General features: G+C 36.2%; 1 protein-coding gene across 3 annotated transcripts in view; it reads right to left on the bottom strand.

Annotated features, from left to right (window-relative positions):
- CSMD3 (CUB and Sushi multiple domains 3) overlaps positions 1-21,197 on the bottom strand; it is a 725,150-nt gene that overhangs the window by 306,605 nt on the left and 397,348 nt on the right. For all 3 annotated transcript variants that reach the window (XM_056333378.1, XM_056333379.1, XM_056333380.1), the window contains 2 exons: positions 7,256-7,438; positions 5,833-6,159 (listed from right to left, as the gene is read on the bottom strand). In XM_056333378.1, coding sequence (XP_056189353.1) covers positions 5,833-6,159; positions 7,256-7,438 — 510 coding nt within the window. The remainder of the gene's footprint in view (positions 1-5,832; positions 6,160-7,255; positions 7,439-21,197) is intronic.

The following is a 21,197-nucleotide window of genomic DNA, read 5'->3' as shown; positions in this document are numbered from 1 at the left end:
TGATGGCTAAGTTCTCCTTTCCAACAGCCCATCTTATCCAATGTTACAATGGGCCAGAAGCATCCATCAGAAGGGCTGGGCAAGCATCTATGATATAACAACTTAGTCACCTTCTGTATTTTCAATTCACCGTCACAACCATTCAAGCCATACTGACCTCAGCATTCCTGGTATTGCCATAGCCTATTTTGTTTCCTGTACTGAAAGCCAGTGAACAGCTATAAAAGGGGTGATGCTGGTAAAGAAACAAAACCCCTGAAACTTTAACCATATTGTTATGTTTAAGGTCAAAGAAATTACTAGTATGTATAAATCCTTCCAGAATTTCAAGTTTATCTATGGGCAAATTAAACAAATTGTATTTTCCTTGTACATATATAGATACTATAACAAAGATAGTCCATGTCTTCTACTACAGAATATAGCTTACACTGGGAGAACAAAGAAGCTCATCTTCCACCAGAAGTGAGCAAAGTCATATTTTATAGCAAAATCATTAGAAGATATGTATTAATTAGTCAGTATATTTTGATTTTTTATTTATTGAGAAGAAAATTGCACATAAATGTTAGAATTTTTAAAATTTTGAATTTTCAGAGAGAAAAAAGTATTACAAGCACAATATCCACCACCCTCATATAGGATGACTGCAAATTATATCTTCATTAATAGATTTACATATGGAGACATCAGAAAGGACTATGTCCTAAAAAAGTAATTTCCACAATATTTTTCTATAGTTTTACTAATATTTCTGCTAGATAAAACATATCCAAGGTCATCCATAAATTTTTCAACATCTAATATTTCATTAACTTAGCAGAAAGACTTCTCAGCTGTTGTCTTACAGAAATATTAAGAATCATAATAACAGACTAGAGAAAGCATTCATTGGCATTTTGACTTAGGAAATGCCACATATAATGAAAATGAAAATAGTGGGTTTTTTTGAAGAGTTGTCTATCATTTGAGGATAGCATTAAAAAAATGAAACAATCCCCATACTTCTTCATAGGGCTTACAAAACTTTCATAGGGGTTACAAAAATTTTTTCAATACTTTATGCACAGTCACCACTTTTAGCAAGTGGATTGACTGCATGTAGATAAACTTTGACTTCAGGTATAGCTTGGTTGTGTGTGACACCAGTTTATTTAGGCTGTAAAATCAACCCATCACTCTATATTTTAGCTCAGGAACTTGGAGTTGTGGCTGCTCCTGCTATGGAAGCGACTGTACTGTATAGGATGGCTATGGGAGGCAAAAGAGTGAAAGACAACTCTTCCCAACAACAGCAGTCACTTTCTTAGCCTAGCCTAGCTGCAGTTACATTATCTGATGAGTAAAATTCAGTCTGGCTATACTTCAGAAAAGTTTCATAGTGGAGCTGTAATATTATATACAAACCTTCCTAAAAATATTAATATTTTAACCATCATCAATAATTCAAGAAACCATTGAAAAGTTCCTTATGCAATACTATATGTAAAGAGGAGATCCAATCTTCCTGGCATATATACTCATCAACTATCATGATTGCACAGCTACTTTAAGTAGTATTTGGAAAAAAGCCAGGCAGCATAATATTAGCACAGGGTGATGCTGAAGAGCTTTTAGTTCTAATATTAACTGAGAAGGATGTTAAAACCTGCATTTTGCATTAAAAAAAAAAAAATGTGAAGGGGAGGAACTGCAGAGATCTCAAGAGATAGAAAGCAGGAACGAAGCTAACCATAACTCATCTGGTCTGGTCTGCTTTGAGAAGTCCTTGGAAATAGTGCCAGAAAAGAGTGGCCCACTAGCACGATTGTTTTGGTAGATTGCCCTATCAAGAGTTTTAGCTGATAAGTCTAGCAATAGCTTTGGAGTAAATGTAACCATTTCAGAGGAAAATATCACAGAAGAAACAAAAGTTAAGATAATTTCAAATAGTAAAGAGATACTTCATTAAAAAAAAAAAATCTTGAAAAATTGTTCTAAGCCAGGTAAACAACTCTCAGGTTATTCAGTACCATCACATGTAAACTCATACTGCTGTGTAGTACATAACAGTTTGAAGAATTCTATCCTGGGAAGTACTGAGACTGAGAAGCGTACCAGAAGGGAGCACCAGCAAAAATGTGCTGTGATGGACATACCCTATCACAGCAATAAGACAGACTAAGGCAGTCTTTGGATATAAAACCAGCATCTAGGATTCTCAGTGTCTTGGTCTACGGAGCTAAAAATCACTCGAGTCATTTGGCTGATGTCAGAGTCCCACAGTTTGACTTTTGGCATGCTGCCATGTAGTCCATAGGTTTGTAACAAACTATTATGGAAAGATTACTTCTGTAATTTATCAGATTGCAGCTGTCCTTACTGAAGAAAGATTAAGACATATTTTCTGGGGTTATTTTTGCTTTTGTAAGTAGATTTTAACTACAGAGTTTAACAAATTCATACACACCTCCATCTTAAACATAGCCATAAAAAGAAATAAAAATAAATGTGTTAAGCTACTCAAATATAGGAAAGACTTCCTTAAAATAATTATTTTCAGAGCGGGTGGGCTTCATTATGCAACTGGTAAAAGTTAGTATTCCATTGTTACTTCTTTAAAAAAGTAAATCTGTAATGTTTGGTATTATTAGTGCATACATTAAGTGACTGTTAATTAAAAGATATCATAAACAGACTAGCACATGCCCAAAGACACCGGCAAATTTTTAAAAAGTCTAGAATTTTTTCTGATAACTATATTTATATGGTACTGAAATATTAAAACTAATGTCTTGACAATGTTTGATTAATTGTAATTAAAATTAAATTAAATAAAAAAATCCTAAATATCAGGATTATTCCATACTAATCATCTGTATCTTTAATTTTGACTTTAAATCCTACTTTAATTAACCTGTATTTAGTTCTATTTCTGCAAAATGTAATGACTTGAGAATATCCATTGAAAGGCCTAATTTTTATCCAATAAGACTGCCTTAGACTCTCCAACAATAACTTTTTTCTCATCACTAGATTTAGCACACCACAATGAAACCTTAAAGTAGTAAAAAGAACTCTTATAAATGTTAAAAGGACTAGAAACAGAAGAAAGCATAGAGCAAATGTTACAATTTCTGTTAAGAAACATGGATTCAGTATCCCATTTTCATTATAACTGATTTTATATTTCAATAGCACTGAATAACCCCAGACTTTCCAGTATTTAGTTATGGTACTAAGTTACCTATCTACAGCTCAAAGTTTAGTTTGCAGTGATGACCGGTAGCTATAAAAAAACCACAAGAAAACAGCACATTTTCTTCATGCTTACATACTACATTTGTGAGAAACTGCCTGGGGATGAAGCAGCTAAGGTAGAGGCCTGGGAGCTGAAATATAAGACAATATCGGGGAAAAGAAAACTTATTTACACAGTAATCTGGCGTCAGCTTCTCTCTCTCCTTTTCAGATAGCGAGATTTAAGCTAAGTCTAAAGAAATACTTCTCTGAAAGACTGACAAAGTAAACCAAAATAAAACAGAGAGAAACAAAAAAGATGGAGAGGTCAACTATGATGCAAGGTAGAGAGCCACAGGGGAATTTAGTCCTTGCACTTCTATGACAATAATATTAATTATTAACATTCCTTTGAGAAAAATGTGGCGTCTGGGTCTTTCAATTACCAAGCTCACTAAATCTTATTTGATTTTTGGTTTAATGGATTTTTTTAATATATTTTTTCATAGTAAAACATCTTCAACAATAAAGACTATTTTTCTCATAAAGCCAAGCATGTAACACATTCTTCTGGTAAGGAGAGATGTGGGTATAAGGAGAGATGTGGGTACACAGCTCTCCTTCAAAGCATGCAGTCAAAAATTCACTGACATTCCAAGTAAGCCTCTGGAATTCGCATACACTTGGGTGTTAGGGAGAAACACAGGAATGGCACTCATGACATCAGAATTTTGGGAATATCAAAATATCCACCATCTTTTCCCTATTTTGTCTACCTGTTGGCATGGAAAACTACTTTGCTACCTCTACCATCAGGAAAAAAAAAAAAAAAAAAAAGAGAAAAAAAAATCTGTGAGGTGGGGCATCACTGGCTGAAGGATGTGATAATCACCCCCATAGCCACTCTCTCATCCCTGCCACCCTACCCTCCTACTATCCCTACCATCTACACATAGTTGTACACATAGTTGCAAGTCTGACACCTTAGGCATTTTCTCCCCTTCCAATTTCCTTCCAGCTCCCCAAAAGGAACAACCTGGCTAAACCTACTCCTTCTCACTTCAGTGCTCAGGTGGCAAAATTTAATTTTGCATATGCTCCCAGGAAAGCTTCATGCTATATTTTTTCAGTGTTATTCAGGGTGTGGGTTTACATATTGCATCATCATGTCTGCCCTAGCTGGGAACATATCCTGCTGGACTTTGGTGTGGGATAAATGCCAAATAGTTTGATAGCAATACAACCCAGGCAGTTCTTCATATGTTCTTCAGAAAAAATGCAAGGATTTTGCCTACAAAAAGCAAGGTGAATAAGTGCTAATGGTATCTAGTAGTGGAGAAGATATTTAATGTCACCTTCAATTATTATGCTGTCAGGAAATGTAGAACCAAGTAGTAAATTTGGAGCTATATATGTTTTTCATTAGTTTCAACCTCTTCATCTCCCCCAGGACCAAACCAAGTGAAATATACAGAACTACATTTTAACAGGAGAATCTCTGGTTCTGTGTAATAGATGAACTAAATACAAAAGGTGACAGAAGATGCTGGTTTCCCTTCCAAAAGCTACAAATATGTAGGTACAATTCAGAGTGCTCAAGACAGAAGCCCAACTACTATTTACTGCAGTTGCTCTGAATGTCAGTCTAGAAATTTCTCCCCCCCTGCCCCATGGCTGTTTTACAGCTCCAAGTTAAAAGTGTATTGATCAGGATATAATAACATGAACTTACCTCCAGCCTATATACAAGCATACCAAGCCAAAGTAATTTAAAACAGTATTTAAGTATTCTTTTTAACATTGTAATGTAGTAGCCAGGCATAACATACAAGCTTTTTACATAAGCATGTAAGCAATTTGATCGTCAAAAGGCAAAGACAGACAGGTGTAGCTGCACATAGAAGTCACCCAAGTAGCAAAGAATTGCTAAACAAAAGACAAGATAAGCACAAGAGACTGCAAATAGGCCAGACATCATCCTGAATACAAAAGGATGACTGGCAAGACAAAAAAGAACAAGGTAAGTAGTACCAGAACAGTAGACCTTTTCTGGGAGTAGAAAAAATAGCTTAAAATCATCAGCCATAAAGAAGGTAAAACACAGAAAGAGAAGACGAGCCTATTGCGCTTTGACTTCTCTTATCAGAGCTCCTACTGCTGCCCACATTAACAGCAGTGACTAGGAGCTAGCATGGACTGCAGCCATCAGGTCCAGAGGATTACATACTTCCACAGCTAAGCTAACATATTTGTATTCAAGATTAACAGTTTTGTACTTATAATGATGGTAATCAATGTTATGTAGGATTTAACCAACAGCACAAAGTGTGCTTTTAACAAATTTAGTAAAGTTTCAAACCACCCTGATTTGTCAGTCTTCTAAACACTCCCATCATAATGCTTTCTAATGCAGTAAATTATAAACATACACATATTTTCAGCCCTAGCACTGTATTTGAAAGACAATCTAAACAGCTAAATTAGGTATTTGTAGGCATATAGCATTTATTTGCAGACGTATTATCATAGTGTCATTTTTAAATACACGTAACTCTCGTAAACTGTATGTGGAAAATGAAACACACACATACAATAAAAATTACTCTTACTCACTGTTATAAGTGATGTTAAATCCACGTCCTGACATTGAATGGTCAGCCTGAAATTCCAGACGCAAAATATGACCATTACTGGTAAGGTGGGAAGGAACTTCAGCACCAGTAAATGTTCCTATTATAGGGGAATCTGGAGAGTCACCATCCTTAACTGCAAGGAAGTCAAACTGAGATTCCAAGTCAAAGTCATTAAAAGAGAGATGGATTCGGCTCCCTGGGTCTGAAATTATTGTCCAGATACAGTTTAAATTATTCCCATATCCCTCTGGATAATCAGGTGAGAGAACTGTTCCCATTGGTGCAGTGAAATTGGAAAGGCAAGGAACTGCCAAAAAAAGAGAGAAGGAAATTAGATAATAGAATAAAACATTTCAATAAGGAACTATTTTATTATTAGTTTTTTGTAAGAGATGCTTAAACTTGCTGATTACCTCAACTCAATAATTCAATATTTGTTATGATCTGTGAAGGCAGTGAGAAGGTGGGGGTTTTTGTTTTTCCTCTTTATTCCCTTACCCTTAATAAAACTACCTCCCAAACAGAGTCTCCAAGATCATCCTTGTTGCATTGGAAGCCCACAGCAGTCCTTAAAATTTACGCATGTTCAACAATCCTTAATCACTTGGAACCACTTATTTTCTCCTTTAGGGAACTGTTTAGATGAGCAGACCTCTCACTGAGCACATTAAAGGGGCAGAAAGTCAATAGCACCCTTATCTTTTGTTGTTCACACAAAACACAAGAAATTAACTAGCCTCAGAGAGACAACAAAGTTTTCTGGTTATCAGGATAATATTTTATATTCAACTTTTTCAGTTAAGCCACATGAAATTGAGTTGCAGGGATGAAAGCAACTGATTGCAATCAATATATTTGATCTGCACTATTTTAGTGGGAAAGTTAAGAAAAGTGTTGCCACAAATACATCTCACATCATTGGTTTTACTTATGCTGTACAATGCAACTGTAAGAGAGCTATAAATGTCTATGATCATTTAAGTACTAAAACACATTAATATATAATACATGGGGCAAAAAATGTAAATAATTTAGACCTTTGATTACAATTCAGCAACTTCTAATCTAAGGAAATGTGTAAGTGTGGCTATAAACAGTGTATCATACATACAAAATCTACAGAGTCCTATAAAAAAGCCAAAAATAAAACATTATATCAAATTACATAAAGATAACTGTTTTAATAGTTGCTAGTAAAAGAAAGAGTATTTTAGCAGTTCTAGAACCTGTCTTGGCCATAATCATTAGGGTAATCCACCACTGAATTAAAGTAAATTTATCCTGTCATCAGATTTATTTGCATTGTGCTAACTCTACAATCAATTACACAAATTATGACATATAAGAAAAAACATCATAATGTTATGTTTTAAAAAGAATAATAAAAAATATTTGGTACATACAAATACAGATTGGTATGTTCGCAGACCACTGGTTGTTTTCTTGGCAAATGATAGATTTCTCTCCAATTAATTCAAATCCAAACTGACACTCAAACCTTAAAACGTCACGGTTTGAAAATCCATCCCCTTCTCTGATACCATACAATGGTGTTCCAGGATCCCCACAGCTTTCCTTTTCAATTTCTGTTGAAACAAATAAGCAAATTATTTCTAAAATAATAAAACAAATTCCCTGTGTGTGTATATGGTCACATCTAGATAATAACTATACGTTGTTATAAGCAAATGGAAATCATCTACATAAGTTGCTGAAATGCATGACTGAGTTTGATTCTATACTCCAGCTTCTTAAGGATGAAATCAGAATTTCTGACATCTTTGAGTTAACAGAGTACTTGAACTTAAAAGGATATGAGAAAAAGTATTCCTACTTTATTTTGTAAAAATTTAGGGAATAGCAACATTAAATAAATTATCACTTTAGTACATGAGAGTTTATAACTAGCAACACAGACAAGCACCCCACTATGTAAGTACTCAATGTTCCTTACAGCTTAAATTAATGAACCAATGACATAGCAAAAAAAGGGAGTAGTGACACAAACAGAATTTCTCAGAGTCAAAAGAAAGCTATACATAAATATATAAATATTCATACACATTTATATACACACTATTATATATACATGCAAAAATAACTTCACTATACAGAAATAACATTTTACCTCAGTACGCTTAACTGCAAGGTATCTGAATTATTCTTTCCTATTTCTAGAATTGTTACAGCTACAATTCTAGCAAATTATGTACTCTACTGAACTTTCGCTGGCAGAAGCGTGAAAGGATCTTCTAAAAAGCATTTTCACCCATATGCATATCACAGGCTTACAGGGCAATTAAAGCTGGAATCAGAATGGTTTGGGATGGAAGGGACATTAAAGATCATCTAGTTCCAACTGCCCTGCCATGGGCAGGGACACCTTCCACTAGACCAGGTTGCTCAAAGCCCCAGCCAACCTGACCTTGAACCACTTCCAGGGACTGGGCATCCACAACTTCTCCAGGCAACCTCTTCCAGTATCTCACCACTTTCATTATGAAAAATGTCTTCCTTATATCCAATGCAATTCTATCCCCTTTCAGTTTAAAACCAGTTACCCTTCTTCCTATCACTACACTCACTGATAAAGTGTCCCTTCTTATCTTTTCTCTAGGCCCCCTTGAAGTAATGGAAGGCCACTATAAGGTCTCCCTGAAGCCTTCTCTTCTCCAGGCTGTACAACCACAACTCAACCTGTCCTCATATGCCAAGTGCTCCAGCCCCCTGACCATCTTTGTGGCCCTCCTCTGGATCCCTCCAACAGGTCCCTGTCCTTCTTGTGTCAGGGACCCCAGAGTTGAACACAGTACTCCAAGTGGGGTCTCACAAGGATATAGTAGAGGGGGAGAGTCGCCACCCTTGACCTGCTGGTCCCACTTCTTTTGAGGCAGCCCAGTACGTGATTCACTTTCTGGACTGTAGGTACGCATTGCTGGCTCATGTTCAGTTTTTCATCTACCAATACCCGTAAGCCCTTCTTCTCAGGGGTGCTCTCAATCCACTCTTTCCCCAGCCTGCATTTGTGCTTGGGATTGCCCTGACCGATGTGCAGGACCTTCCACTTGGCCTTGTTGAACTTAATGAGGTGTGCACAGGCCCACCTCTCATCTCAAGCCTATCAAGGTCCCTCTGGATGGTACCCCTGCATTCTCGAGTATGAACCATACCACTCAGCTTGATGTCACCCACAAACTTGCTGAGGGTGTACTCAATCTCACTGTCCATGTTACTAACAAAAATGACAATGGTCCCACTACAGACCCCTGAGGGACAACACTTGTCATTGGTCTCCACTTGGACATCGAGCCATTGACTCTTTGAGTGTGACCACCCAGCCAATTCTTTATCCACAGAGTGGTCCATCTGTCAAATACATGTCTCTGATTTAAGAGACAAGGATGTCTTGTGGGACAGTGTCAAATGCTTTGCACAAGTCCAGGCAGATGGTGTCGGTTGCTCTTCCCTCATCCACTACTGCTGTAACACCATCATAGAAGGCCACCAAATTTGTCAGGCACAATGTGCCCTTAGTGAAGCCTGCTGGCTATCACCAATTACTTCTCTGTCCTTCATATGTCTATGTTCCAGGAGAATTTGCTCCACAATCTTACTGGACACAGAGGTGAGACTGACTGGTCTGTAGTTCCCCATGTCTTCCCTTTTCCCCTGTTTAAAAACAGGAGTTATGTTTCCCTTTTTCCAGTCAGTGGGACCTTAACTGGACTGCCACGACTTCTCACATATGATGAATGGTGGCCTAGCAACTTTATCTGCCATTTCTTTCAGGACCCGCAGATGCATCTCATCTGGTCCCATGCAGCTGTGCACCTTCAGATTCCTTAAATGGTCTTGAACCTGCCTGATCTTCTGCAACAGTGAGCAGTACTTGATTCTCCCAGTTGCTGTCTTCGTATTCTGTGAGTTGGGTCATGTGACTAGAGCACTTGCCAGTGAAGACTGAGGCAAAAACTTTGAGCACCTCAACCTTCTCCATGTCAGTTGTAGCCACGTCTCCCATTTCGCTCATCAAGGTGGTACAGTTTCTTTCACCTTCCTTGGTTGTCCTATGTACCTGAAGAAACCCTTCCTTGTTATTTTTCCCATTCCTAGCCAAGTTAAGCTCCAGTTGTGCCTTGGCTTTCCTGATCTCCTCCCTGAGGTGCCCTGGAAGTGACCTCAGCATATCTCTAGGCCAGGCTCCTGCTCAAAGCAGGCTTAACAGAGGTCAGACCAGGTTGCTAAAGGCTTTATTCAGTTGGTTCTTGAAAACCTTATTCAGTTGGTTCTTGAAAAACCTTCCCAGATGGAGACTGTTCTGGGCAACCTGTTTCACTTCCTGACTGTCCACATGGGAAAAAAGTTTCCTCCTTATATACAGTCTGAACTTCTCTTGCTCTAAATTGTGCCTATTGTCCCCTCATCCTTCCATCATGTACCAATGTAAAAAGCCTGCCTCTGTCTTCTCAATAACCTCCTGATGGCTACTGCCAGGCTGATATTGCCTCACAGGACAAGTACTCCAGCCCCTAATTGCCTTGGCAGCCCTCCACTGAGCTCACTACAGTTAACCAATATCTCAAAATTGGATGGAATATTCAAGATGGAGTCTAAGGAAGTTAAAATAAGAGAGAATCATAATTTCAGTCAGTCTGTGCTCTTGTTTGTCCAGTCCAGGATCCTTTTGACCTTCTCAGCTTTCTGTCTGCCAGGGCACCAAGGCCTTTTCTGAAGAGCAATTTCTCAGCCCTTTCTATGTACAGGAGTTATTATTTCCCAGGTTTAGGTCTTGGCACTTGCCCTTGTTGAAGTTCATAGAACTCCTGTAACCCAATTCCACTGGAGGTCCCTCTGGATAGCAGCACTGTTCTTGAGCACATTTGACTGTCTCTCCCAATTTGATGTCATCTGCAAACCTGATGAGAGTGCACTTCATAGCCTTTTCACAGTCACTAACAAAGTGGAATATCCCAGAGTAGATTCCTGTGGTACTCTTCTTGCTTCTGGCCTGCAGTACACTATGGTCCATTAACCTCCAGCCTGTTTGGTGTTGGTTTTTCTGTTGTTTTTGTTTTGTTTCCCCCCACCCTCCGGAGGTGGAGAGGTGTTTGTTTGCTTGTTTGTTTTTGGTTTTTTGTTGTTTTTTTTTTCTTTTTTTTTTTTCATTCATCCAGTTATCTCTAATAGTATTCTTGCATCCAGGTCAGGATATGATATTCACATATCCAACCGTGGAGTGGACAGAGTGAAAATCCTTGATAAGGCTGAGGTAGGCAACATCCAATGCTCTCTCCTCGTTCAGTGACCTAGTGATTTATTACAAAAAAGCAATCAGCTTGGTCAGGTGTGATTTATCCTTGATAAATTCATGCTAGCTGTTCACAGTCACTTTCTTCATGTGGAAATGGCTTCCAAGAAGACATGATCTGCAGTTTCCTCAGGAACTGAAATAAAGGTCAGTACAGTTGCACAGGAAAAGCTTTTGGCTTTTGTTGAACATCATACCTCTTTTTTACAGTCTTTGGGGATCTCTCCTAAGCTCAACAAACTGCCAAAGATCATAGAAAGTGGCCTTGCATGGAGATTCACCAGCTCTCTCAGCACACTTGGACAGTCTGTTATGTCTTAGAAACTTGTAAAAAAAATGTAGTGCTCAAGATATGAAACATAGGAATACATTCATCCTCTACAAATACAGGAAATATGGGATATAGGTAATTGAAATTTAGAACAATTTTTTTTCCTTGTCTATCCCAAGTGTCACAAACTTCTTTCATAAGGGATCCTAACTATAAAAAGAACAGAAATCTCATAATTAAATTAATCACCTGTAATAATAATAATAGCATCAAATATCCCTACAATTTTTTTTCTTGAAAGGTCTTGCTGTCACTTTTCCACACTTCCTCATTCGGTAGTTTGAGTATGATAAAAAAAAAAACAAACCACCAACAAAAACAATAAAACCAACAAACAAACAAAAAAACCCCCACAAAACCCCAGCAAATATTCTGAATTTAACTCAAATAATTTTTCTGGGGTCATATTGCCAGTAGCATACACCTCATTTTTTAAAGATTTCAGCTATTAGTGGTCTGAATACAATGGAAATGTGACAAGAAAATAAGGAATATTCCATTTCAACAAGGAATATTAAAACGAGTTGAAGATTATTTAAAAAAAACATGCAAATTTCACATATTTTAAAGACTTTAGCATTTTGTTTGATTAAAGAAAAATCAAAACCAACAAAACAAAACCATCTAACAAAAAAGCACATCAACATTTCTTATTGCTTTACTTGTATTTGTTCAAACAGTTTTAGGAAAATAAGATAATTCATAGTTTAAAAAAGACAAAACCAAGCTGAAGCCAGAACATAGACCTCCAGTAAAAGTTAAAGCTGTCCTGAGGAAACAACGTAAGATAGCCCAAAAAAGAAAATCTCACGCCTCCGATCGTTAATGTGAAACCTAAAGAAGTACTCTGTTTTAAACTGCTGAAGAAATACCAATTTTTCCTGGGCTGTCCTGGTAGACTAATAATATTCTAAGCACCCAAGTACTTCACTTTTCATCTGAGGAAAAAATGTATTCTATAAACTAGTTCTCCAACAAGTGATTACATCAGCTAACTTAAAGTAGTTTTCTTCACAGAATATATGCCAGACAATAAATGTATTTATACCTACTTATATTTATTCTTTTTGAGGAGTACTATACTGATGTAGCTGGGCCAATGTCTTTCTCTAATTATTATTTTATCCTAAATAGCAAGAGTTTCCATGCTTTTTTGTCAATTTTTAAAAGATATATAGCAGAGCAAAGCTGATACAGTGAGCTTCCTCATCTTGTCTTCTATCAGACATCCCTATTAAGAAGACTTAAGGAACTGATTCTGCATTCAAAAAATTCTTAGGCAGAGTATAATTATTTACAGAAGTTAGTTGGAACAAAATTACTATTTTCCTTTATTCTATGTGACTGCTGCATTTGAGAGATTATAGCCATAGGCTTATATTTCATTTGCTTTCATAAACAGAATTAAGTTGACTAAAACTGCCATTCATGTAACTTCTCAAATGAGAGAAACCATGCCAAAACCCCATTCACACTTATTTGTACTTATAGCAAATCTCTAGTACTTTAATCTTTGCTTCATGGTTTGCTAAATTTCATGACATCAGTTCATTTCTTAATTTGAAACATAATATTTTTGTCATTAGTTCTCCTTAGGAGAAGAAATGATAGGGTTTGGGGTTTTTTTTGTTTATTTGTTTGTTGGTTGGTTTGTTTGGATTTGTTTGGGTTTGGTTGGGGTTTTTTGTTGGGTTTTTTTAAAATTATTATTTATTTAAGTGCAAATACATTTTAGATTTGTTTAGAGAATATGAATAAACTTCCTTTGAAATAGACAGGGAAAAAAAGATACTGCCTACTGAGTTTCTGTCAGAATATCACATTTTGAATAACACTATTTTAGGAAAGACCACTATTTTGTCTATGTTTGAAGTCACTAAGAGAGAAAATTATATTCACATTCTTATATTTTACTGCTAGCTTTACTACTTTTGTTTCAGCTTCCCTGCACTGCATATTTGTTTCAACAGCTCCTACCTAAGAAGTTACATTCGTAGCCTGACAAAGTCTCGTTTCTTGATAAACTTGCACAGTTCCTCACTGTAAATAATCCATTTATAATAAATAGGAATTATTTTGTTTTTTGAGATTAGCAAAAGAAAGAGTAAGTTTTCAAACAGCTCAATTATTAATGCCTTTTTTTTTTTTTTTTTTTTTTTGGAAACTTCAGAATGAGCCACCTAATAGTGAAAAGAAATAAAAGGTATTATGGGCTACCCTCCTGGAACATAGCTTGAATTCCTACCAACAAAAGTGTGTGTTAAGAGTTCACCACTTTAACATTTTAGTTGACTAAAAATGCCACTATTTATAAAAAAAAATCCTGCATATAATGCACATATATAATAAAGTTGCAATTCACAGCAGAAGTTGCTATATTTTAGTGGAAATGCTATTTCTACAGGATATTGCATAGTATAAGTATTTGGAAGAAGTTTATTATATATAATGACTACCTTTGACAAGTTAAAAGTAGCATTGCTTAAGGACATTTTGTATTTTATTTTCTGGTTACTTTGTATTTTAACATTCTGGTTTATGCTCTTTTTTTATAACTTATTCCACTTTCTGAGATTTGCAGTTCATGTTGGCAACAATAAGAGATGGCTGCAGTGGATTTTCCTTTTCCTGTGGTCTCTAGTACTGACTAACAAATCTGTTATACAAAAGACAAGCATCGTTATTTGTTCCTAAGGAAAAAAATTTCACACTTATGTTAATATTATTTCCATTAGATAATCCCTTTTTTTGTAGCTTTATAAAAAAAAAAAGAGAAGCACCTCTAAGTATAATTACATTTTTTAAAATGTGTTAATAATGAATCAGGCATGATCTTTTCTGGTTTAAGCCTTTTGAGAGGGGAAAAAAAAATATCTGTTCTTTTCAGAAGTTATTTCACATAGAAAGGCATTAACAGTAAAAGGAGGCATGATTTCTGGTGATGTTAGAGAGCTAACATTTTTAAAGAAAAACTCCTGTTGAGACTGTTTAGGATACTTATTATTTTGAAAATCTGGTATACACAATTGATAAGTTTGTGGCTGCAGTGCACTGAATGGAGCTTATAATTGCCAACATATTTTCTAACAAGAAATATCAAGAAAAAATATCAAATTAAGGGGAAAATAAAAGAAAAATAGAAAAAAATTAAATTAACCTTCTCCTTTTGTTTTAAATTAGCCTTTTGTGGTTTTTTTTTTATATCTTACTGAAATATTGTTTAAATTTCCAAGTCGTGGTGTACTGAAAAGAAAGTCAAAAGCTACAGTAGCTACCGGTATAGGGGAAGCAAGATAGGAATGTTCTTTTTCTCTTGCCCCCTGTCTTTGTGAAAGACAGGCACATTCTCGATGGAGGTGACTAAGTGTGCCTTGGGGAAAAGAAATGGTCTTTTAGTACATGAATACGTTTTGACAGATTCACACTGGAATTAGGGCTTGAAGAGGTAACTTGTCTATCTTTTCCCTCCTGTAACTCAAGGCAAAATAAAAGATAAGAATGTGATTCTTATAAGGAAAACAACTTTGAAAGAAAAGATATGACTGGTGCACAGTTGAAAAGCATAACATTGAAGACTTGCTATCACTTCAGCAGAGATTCAGAATCTAGTACTTCAGTGAAATACCAGACAAAGACCAATCACTCTCTACTCAACAGCATTTTTTGTTTCACTGACCAAATAAATGCAAATATGACAAACAACTACATTTGTTTTGTCATTAGTAAGATTGCATTTGAAATCATTATATGCTCTTTCTTGCAAAAAAGCATACTGTATTAATTAAATACTATGTGAAAAGAAACAAGAGTTTCAGTATGTAGTTCAAAAAGAATGAAGCTGGCTGATATTTGAATTTGTTGTATCAAAAGCTACAACCATTCACCATCATATATTAACAAAGTGATTATTTTGCAGGACAATGGGGAAAAATCATTGTAATCCCATTCGGAATCACAAGGGTATATATAATCTCTATATACATTACTGAATACACATTACATATCTGATTCAGTTGTGAATTTGACGTTCCAGTGTTCCCACTGCAGGACTTGCTTATTCAAAGAGCTAGGAAAAGGTACCATTATATATTTGTACAACATTTGTTCTCAAAACATAAGGAACCACCAGCAGCATAATCATCTGTATTGGGTTTGCGTGGCAAGATTTTGGGGTTGGGGGTGGGGTGGGGAGTGGGCTACAGGGGTGGCTTCTGTGAGAAGCTGCCCCTATATCTATGCCCCTAGATCCAACGCCAGCTGGCTCCAAGATGAACCCACTTGCTGGCCAAGTCTGAGCCCATCAGCAGTGGTGGCAATGCCTCTGGGATAACGTATTTAAAGTGGAATACCTGCACAACAGAAACTGCAATTGCAGGAGAGAAAGGAGTGAGGCTGTGTGAGAGGAACAGCCCTGCCGACCGCCGGGTCAGCGCAGGAGGCAGGAGGTGCCCCAGGCGCCGGAGCAGAGGTTCCCCCCCAGCCCGTGGTGCAGCCCCCGCTGAGGCAGGCTGTGCCCCTCAGCCCATGGAGGGTGGCGGGGGAGCAGATCCCCACCTGCAGCCCGTGCAGGGCCCCACACCAGGGCTGTTATTTCTCTAGCAAATAGCAAGTGTTATAACATGGATTGAATCTTGCATTGAGCTCAAATACAAACAGGCTGGAATGTCTGTATCAAAACCATGAGAAAGTACACTCCACAGGACCTCTGGCTGTGCCTGAGTGCCCCATGAGAGACCCACCAGTGTATCACAGCACCTTCTTAGTGCTCTTGGGTTCCCTCACAGAAGAAACAGGTAGGCAAAGGCAGGAAAGAAGAGGAGGAGGATGATTTACGCATGTAGTCAGGTCTTGTCCCTGTATGAATTCACAAGATGTTTAGTGTCTAATGTGTTATATAGTACACCTGTCCAAGGGTATAGAGTCTGTGAAATTCTATGGAGAAAAAATAATAATAAAAAAAATATCTATAAAAGAAGCAGCTTTTCTTTCCTTGCTATGTAGGCAGTAATAACCTTCTACACCCTTGCTGAATTGTGCCAGTTTTCAGGGTACTTCTCATTTCCTGATTAAGTAAAGTGACAAGCCACAACACGAGCGTTTTACTAAGAAAAAAAGCATAATTAATTGAGGGAGGGGAATGGGGCTAAGGCCACTTATGGGAAAGTCCGATGGCTTTCCTCTCAGAATCCAGTGGGAATTCAATGGCAGCCACCATTGAAAGTAATATTTTATGTATATCGTAAGTGCTCAATAAACCTAGGAATAACTGTTTACAGCCATTCCTCATGACAATAGATTTTTCAGAGGGACAGCACTATATCTGCATGATTTTTATGGTATAATTTTTCTCTTTTTCTACTATAAGCAGAACAAAATTATGAAATATTTTTATATTACATATTCTAGGTACTTATAGATTTTATGAATATACATAATTCCTTCTTTTCCGATTCAGTGCCATGTTCTGTCTTTTAAAGATGAGTTTACTACTCAGCCAGCAATAAGCTGGCCCAACTAATGAATGAGCCACATGGGGCTTTACATAATAACTGCACCTCCAATAAATTAAGTTCCTCTCTTAATTGAGGTTTGGAAAATGAACTGTTCTGTAGAACTCTATCCACACAAACAGTTTAATAGCACGTGTGACTTCTCATTCATATTAACAATCACAAAAGCCAGTGTTCAATGCATATTTGGGGGGAAAAACTGCTGTGAAATAACACAGTGTTGATTCAAAAGATAAACAAAAATGTTAAAATACTCTCAGCTATAAGTTGCATCTCTCTTCTCTTTATGGAATAGTCTTTCTAATTTAACTCAAGACAATGTGTTTTCCACAAGACTTTAAAACACATTAAAATTTACAGACACCAGTCTTTAGTTTTGTGCTACCAGAAATTTTAAATTATACTATTTGCTAAGTTTTAAATATATTTTCTATAACATTCTACTAGGTATTACCTTGCTAGCATCTCCCAGTACTCACTTTGTATAAAGTTATTCAGAATATTCAAAAGCCCACCTAGTTAAACAGCTGAGACATTAAGCCTAATTTCATCCAAGAGCATAAACAAAAATACTTAAATTTTAAAAAAAAGAAGAAATTATAGTCTGTATACAGAGGTTTATCACCAGGCTTAGCAGTATTTAGATCCAACAAAAAAATAGCCTACCCTGATAACAAATTTGAGTCCTAATTTACAGGAGCATGTAAGGATGCTTTTATCTTTCAGTACCTGCTTTGGGACTGGGGTAGAGTTTTAAGTACCACCCATAATAAAAACACTGGCTGATTTGATGCCTGAATTAATGAGAAAATATAGTTTAATAGGCAGAAAAATATCAAGATTACTCATACCTACTCTGTTACCTTACACAAAATGGACTGTCAAACATATTTTAGCTTATAAACACTTACTATTTACAAACTTTTTGTAAAAAATACAACCTTCTTTACTGCCTCAAAAAAACAAAGCATGAAGAAATCATTAGCTCCAGAAGGATAATTATTTACTAGAATATTTGGCTGTATTAAACCAACACAGTTTTAAAGCATTGTGTAATTTAAGCATACAGTTAATGTAAAACTTTTAACTCTTACTTGGATTATTAATTTTGTTTATGAATTCTACAGATCATGATGCTTTCCAAATTTCAACATAATATGAATGTGCATTCAACAAATACTAAAGATATCTCGCCCTATCTTTATGTCTAAAGCTATATCTGAGGATGAACCTATTCATTCACATTAGAGGATCATAGATTACTACAGAATACTGCCATCTCGAGCTTTTTGTATATTCGTTTGTTTTCCTTGCAGTAGCCATTTTGTCCTGTTCCTCATGTATTTGAACAGGGAGGGCTAAACTCCACTGAAAAAAAAAAAAGTATGCAAAAAATTAAAATTGGGCCAAACTGGTGATGAAATTAGAGTAGCATAACATGAATAGAAAAGTCTGCTTCATTTCTGGGTTCCATATGGCTTCTAAAAAAATAATCCAGTAATAAAAATATAAGGAAGTTGGGGGGGGGGGGGGGGGGGGGGGGCGGGGAGGGAGGGGAGGAGATGGGAAAATTATAATTGCATTTCAGCTCCATATCCAAATCCCCAAATACAGGCAACTCCTCTAAGAGATCTCTGCAATTTACTTTGTACAGGGAGCAATAAAAAAAATAAGTGTTTCAGAGAATGCAATAGATACAATACTGAAAGGCAATTAAAATTACTGTTAACGAACTTGAAGGCCAGAGACTCTATTAAAGGTTTTCTCAGAGACTCAAATCTGACTAGCTAGAAGATTTTTGATATCATAAATGCCATACAGCTAAGTAGACCATAAAATCCAGCAAGAAATTCTTAAAAAGAATAGGTCAGCTGAAACATATGAACATAGACATTTCAGCGTACAAAGATTATAGAGAAGATCATACAGAACATTTTGTAGACTTATTACTGGAATCCTCTGAAGCCAGTGACAAAGGCATCATTGACACGGTAAGTTTTGAATGTCATGTCTTCATTTTATGTTCCATACAATTAATAGTATAATGGACATTGGAGAAAGTAGCCATTCAAGTAAAAAATACAGGAAATAAATATGTAGCCATTATAATATGCACAGTTATAAGTATTAAAATAAACAGTAGTAGTAGTATAAAACATACAGAAAAAGCTGTATTGTATTTGGTTTTCATACTACACTAGAGGCATAGAATAGATTCCCTGGGTTATCTAAAAGCTAATTTCCATACCTCACCTTTTTCATCAGTACTTTCATTTCTGTCAAACTTTACCTCAAATTTGCTCTTCACTTTGACTTTGGATTAATTTATTATTAAATCTGTATTTTCTGGGTTGATGCTGATAGTATTTTGATTCATTTCAGGTAACTGAACTGAATAAATAAAATATTAACCAATCCTTTATTGGTATGTGTTCAGTTACCAACATTTTAGCTTTTGGGCAGTTTGTTGTTTGTTTGGGTTTTTTCCCTAAAACCTTAAATAAAACAATAAACATACCAAAATCTAAATAAAAGTACATATTTTTTTATTCCACTGATTATTGTGCCCTGGGAGCATTACAGTGACCGAAAGAGAGGAAAGTAGCTAGAAGGCAGTAACCATGTACCAATACTAGAGTATTGGAGCATATCAAAGAAGTTAGAGAAATGGGTAGTCCCATTTTTCCTCTTTCAAATTCCTTCTTATAGCATTTCCTTGATTTCTGTGGAAACATTGCTACATCCCAGTATCTTGTTAATTCCAAATCTTGCAAAAAACAGAGGGTATTTTATTATTGATAACATTTTACTTAAAGTTGTGAGATGCAGCAGCAATGTTTGTCTTCCACCTATCTTGCATTCAAGAGATTTCTGCTTCCTGCATAACTATTTCCCAAAACCCTATCAGTATGACCTTCCCCCTTTAGGCTTATTGCAGTAGTACTTGTTTTGTTTCAGTATAATTTTGATGTGAAGACAAGATGCACGTCAGGGGAGGCACGTTTTATCCTTCCACTATGTTCTTCTCAAGCTGCAGTGTGTATATACATCTTTATATTCCTGTTTGCCTACTCAATCCTCTTTGCTCCTGAGCCACTACTTGAATCAACCACATCCTTCCTCTTCAGCTGATTTCCTTTTACCAAGAATCTAGAGAATGCACTGACAGGAGTTACGTTACATTTGCTCTCATTAACACAGCTACTTCAGCCTGGAGGAACTGCATTTGGGCTTAATTAATTCCTGGAAGCTTTTCCTGAATGTACCTGACTTTAGCTGGACTGAAGATGGATCACTGGATAATTTGAAGAAAGTTTCATGCAACTATCAACATTTTTACTTTAAAGGTTGAAATACAATTCCACATTCTGGTGTGCTACACCACACAGTTACACTTCAAAAAAAATAAAAGTAGTTTTGTTAAAGACAGAAAACAGCTATCAATTTCAGCAGCTCTCCCTACGTGACTTCGAATAGCAGACAACTATGTTGTTAGCTTTCTTTATGAACTATAGAAACCAGGTGCTAGCAAGAAAGAATAAATGAAAAAATAAAACAAAGGAATCTTATCTATGTCTGCAACCCTTTACATGAACAGTTCCAATGAGAATACACAGAATATTCCTTAGACCACTGGTTACAGCTTGGCCTGTCAAAAAGAAATAGTAATGTCAATAGGATAGTCACCATATGCAGAAATATTTGAAATTGTTTTTAAGGTAGCGTTATGCCTAAAATCCATTAATTAGCAGGTACATAAATTCTGTGATTTCTGTGTCTGAATCCTCTTTAAGTGAATATGAGTTTTCTCATTTTAAAATAAAGATGGTTTTCTTCCACAGACTAAATAATTCGATTTCAGTGAGGAAAACTATAAGCATGTTGTTAATGACCATAAAGAGATTGAATTTGTAGAAAATGCAGTCTAAGTTATGATAAAAACATGCAATATACTACTATACTAATATGAGCATCAGCAGGAAACTCATTTGTCTCATTGCTGATTTGACTAAAGCATTTCACTTTTTAGAACATCTTCAGGAAAACAGAATGTTTCAATAGACTCAATAGCTTCATCTCCATCTGTCATTATGCTTTTGAAGATCACACAAATGAAAACGAACTATTTCAGTGAGGGGGGGGTTCTGGCACTATGGAAGTAAAGCAGATTTGTACACACACTGTTGATCCTTCCA

The sequence above is a fragment of the Falco biarmicus genome, chromosome 3, assembly GCF_023638135.1.
Source record: "Falco biarmicus isolate bFalBia1 chromosome 3, bFalBia1.pri, whole genome shotgun sequence".
Classification (NCBI taxonomy): domain Eukaryota; kingdom Metazoa; phylum Chordata; class Aves; order Falconiformes; family Falconidae; genus Falco; species Falco biarmicus.
The sequence above is the reverse complement of the archived record's forward strand: the minus strand, read 5'-3'. Positions and strand labels throughout refer to the sequence as shown.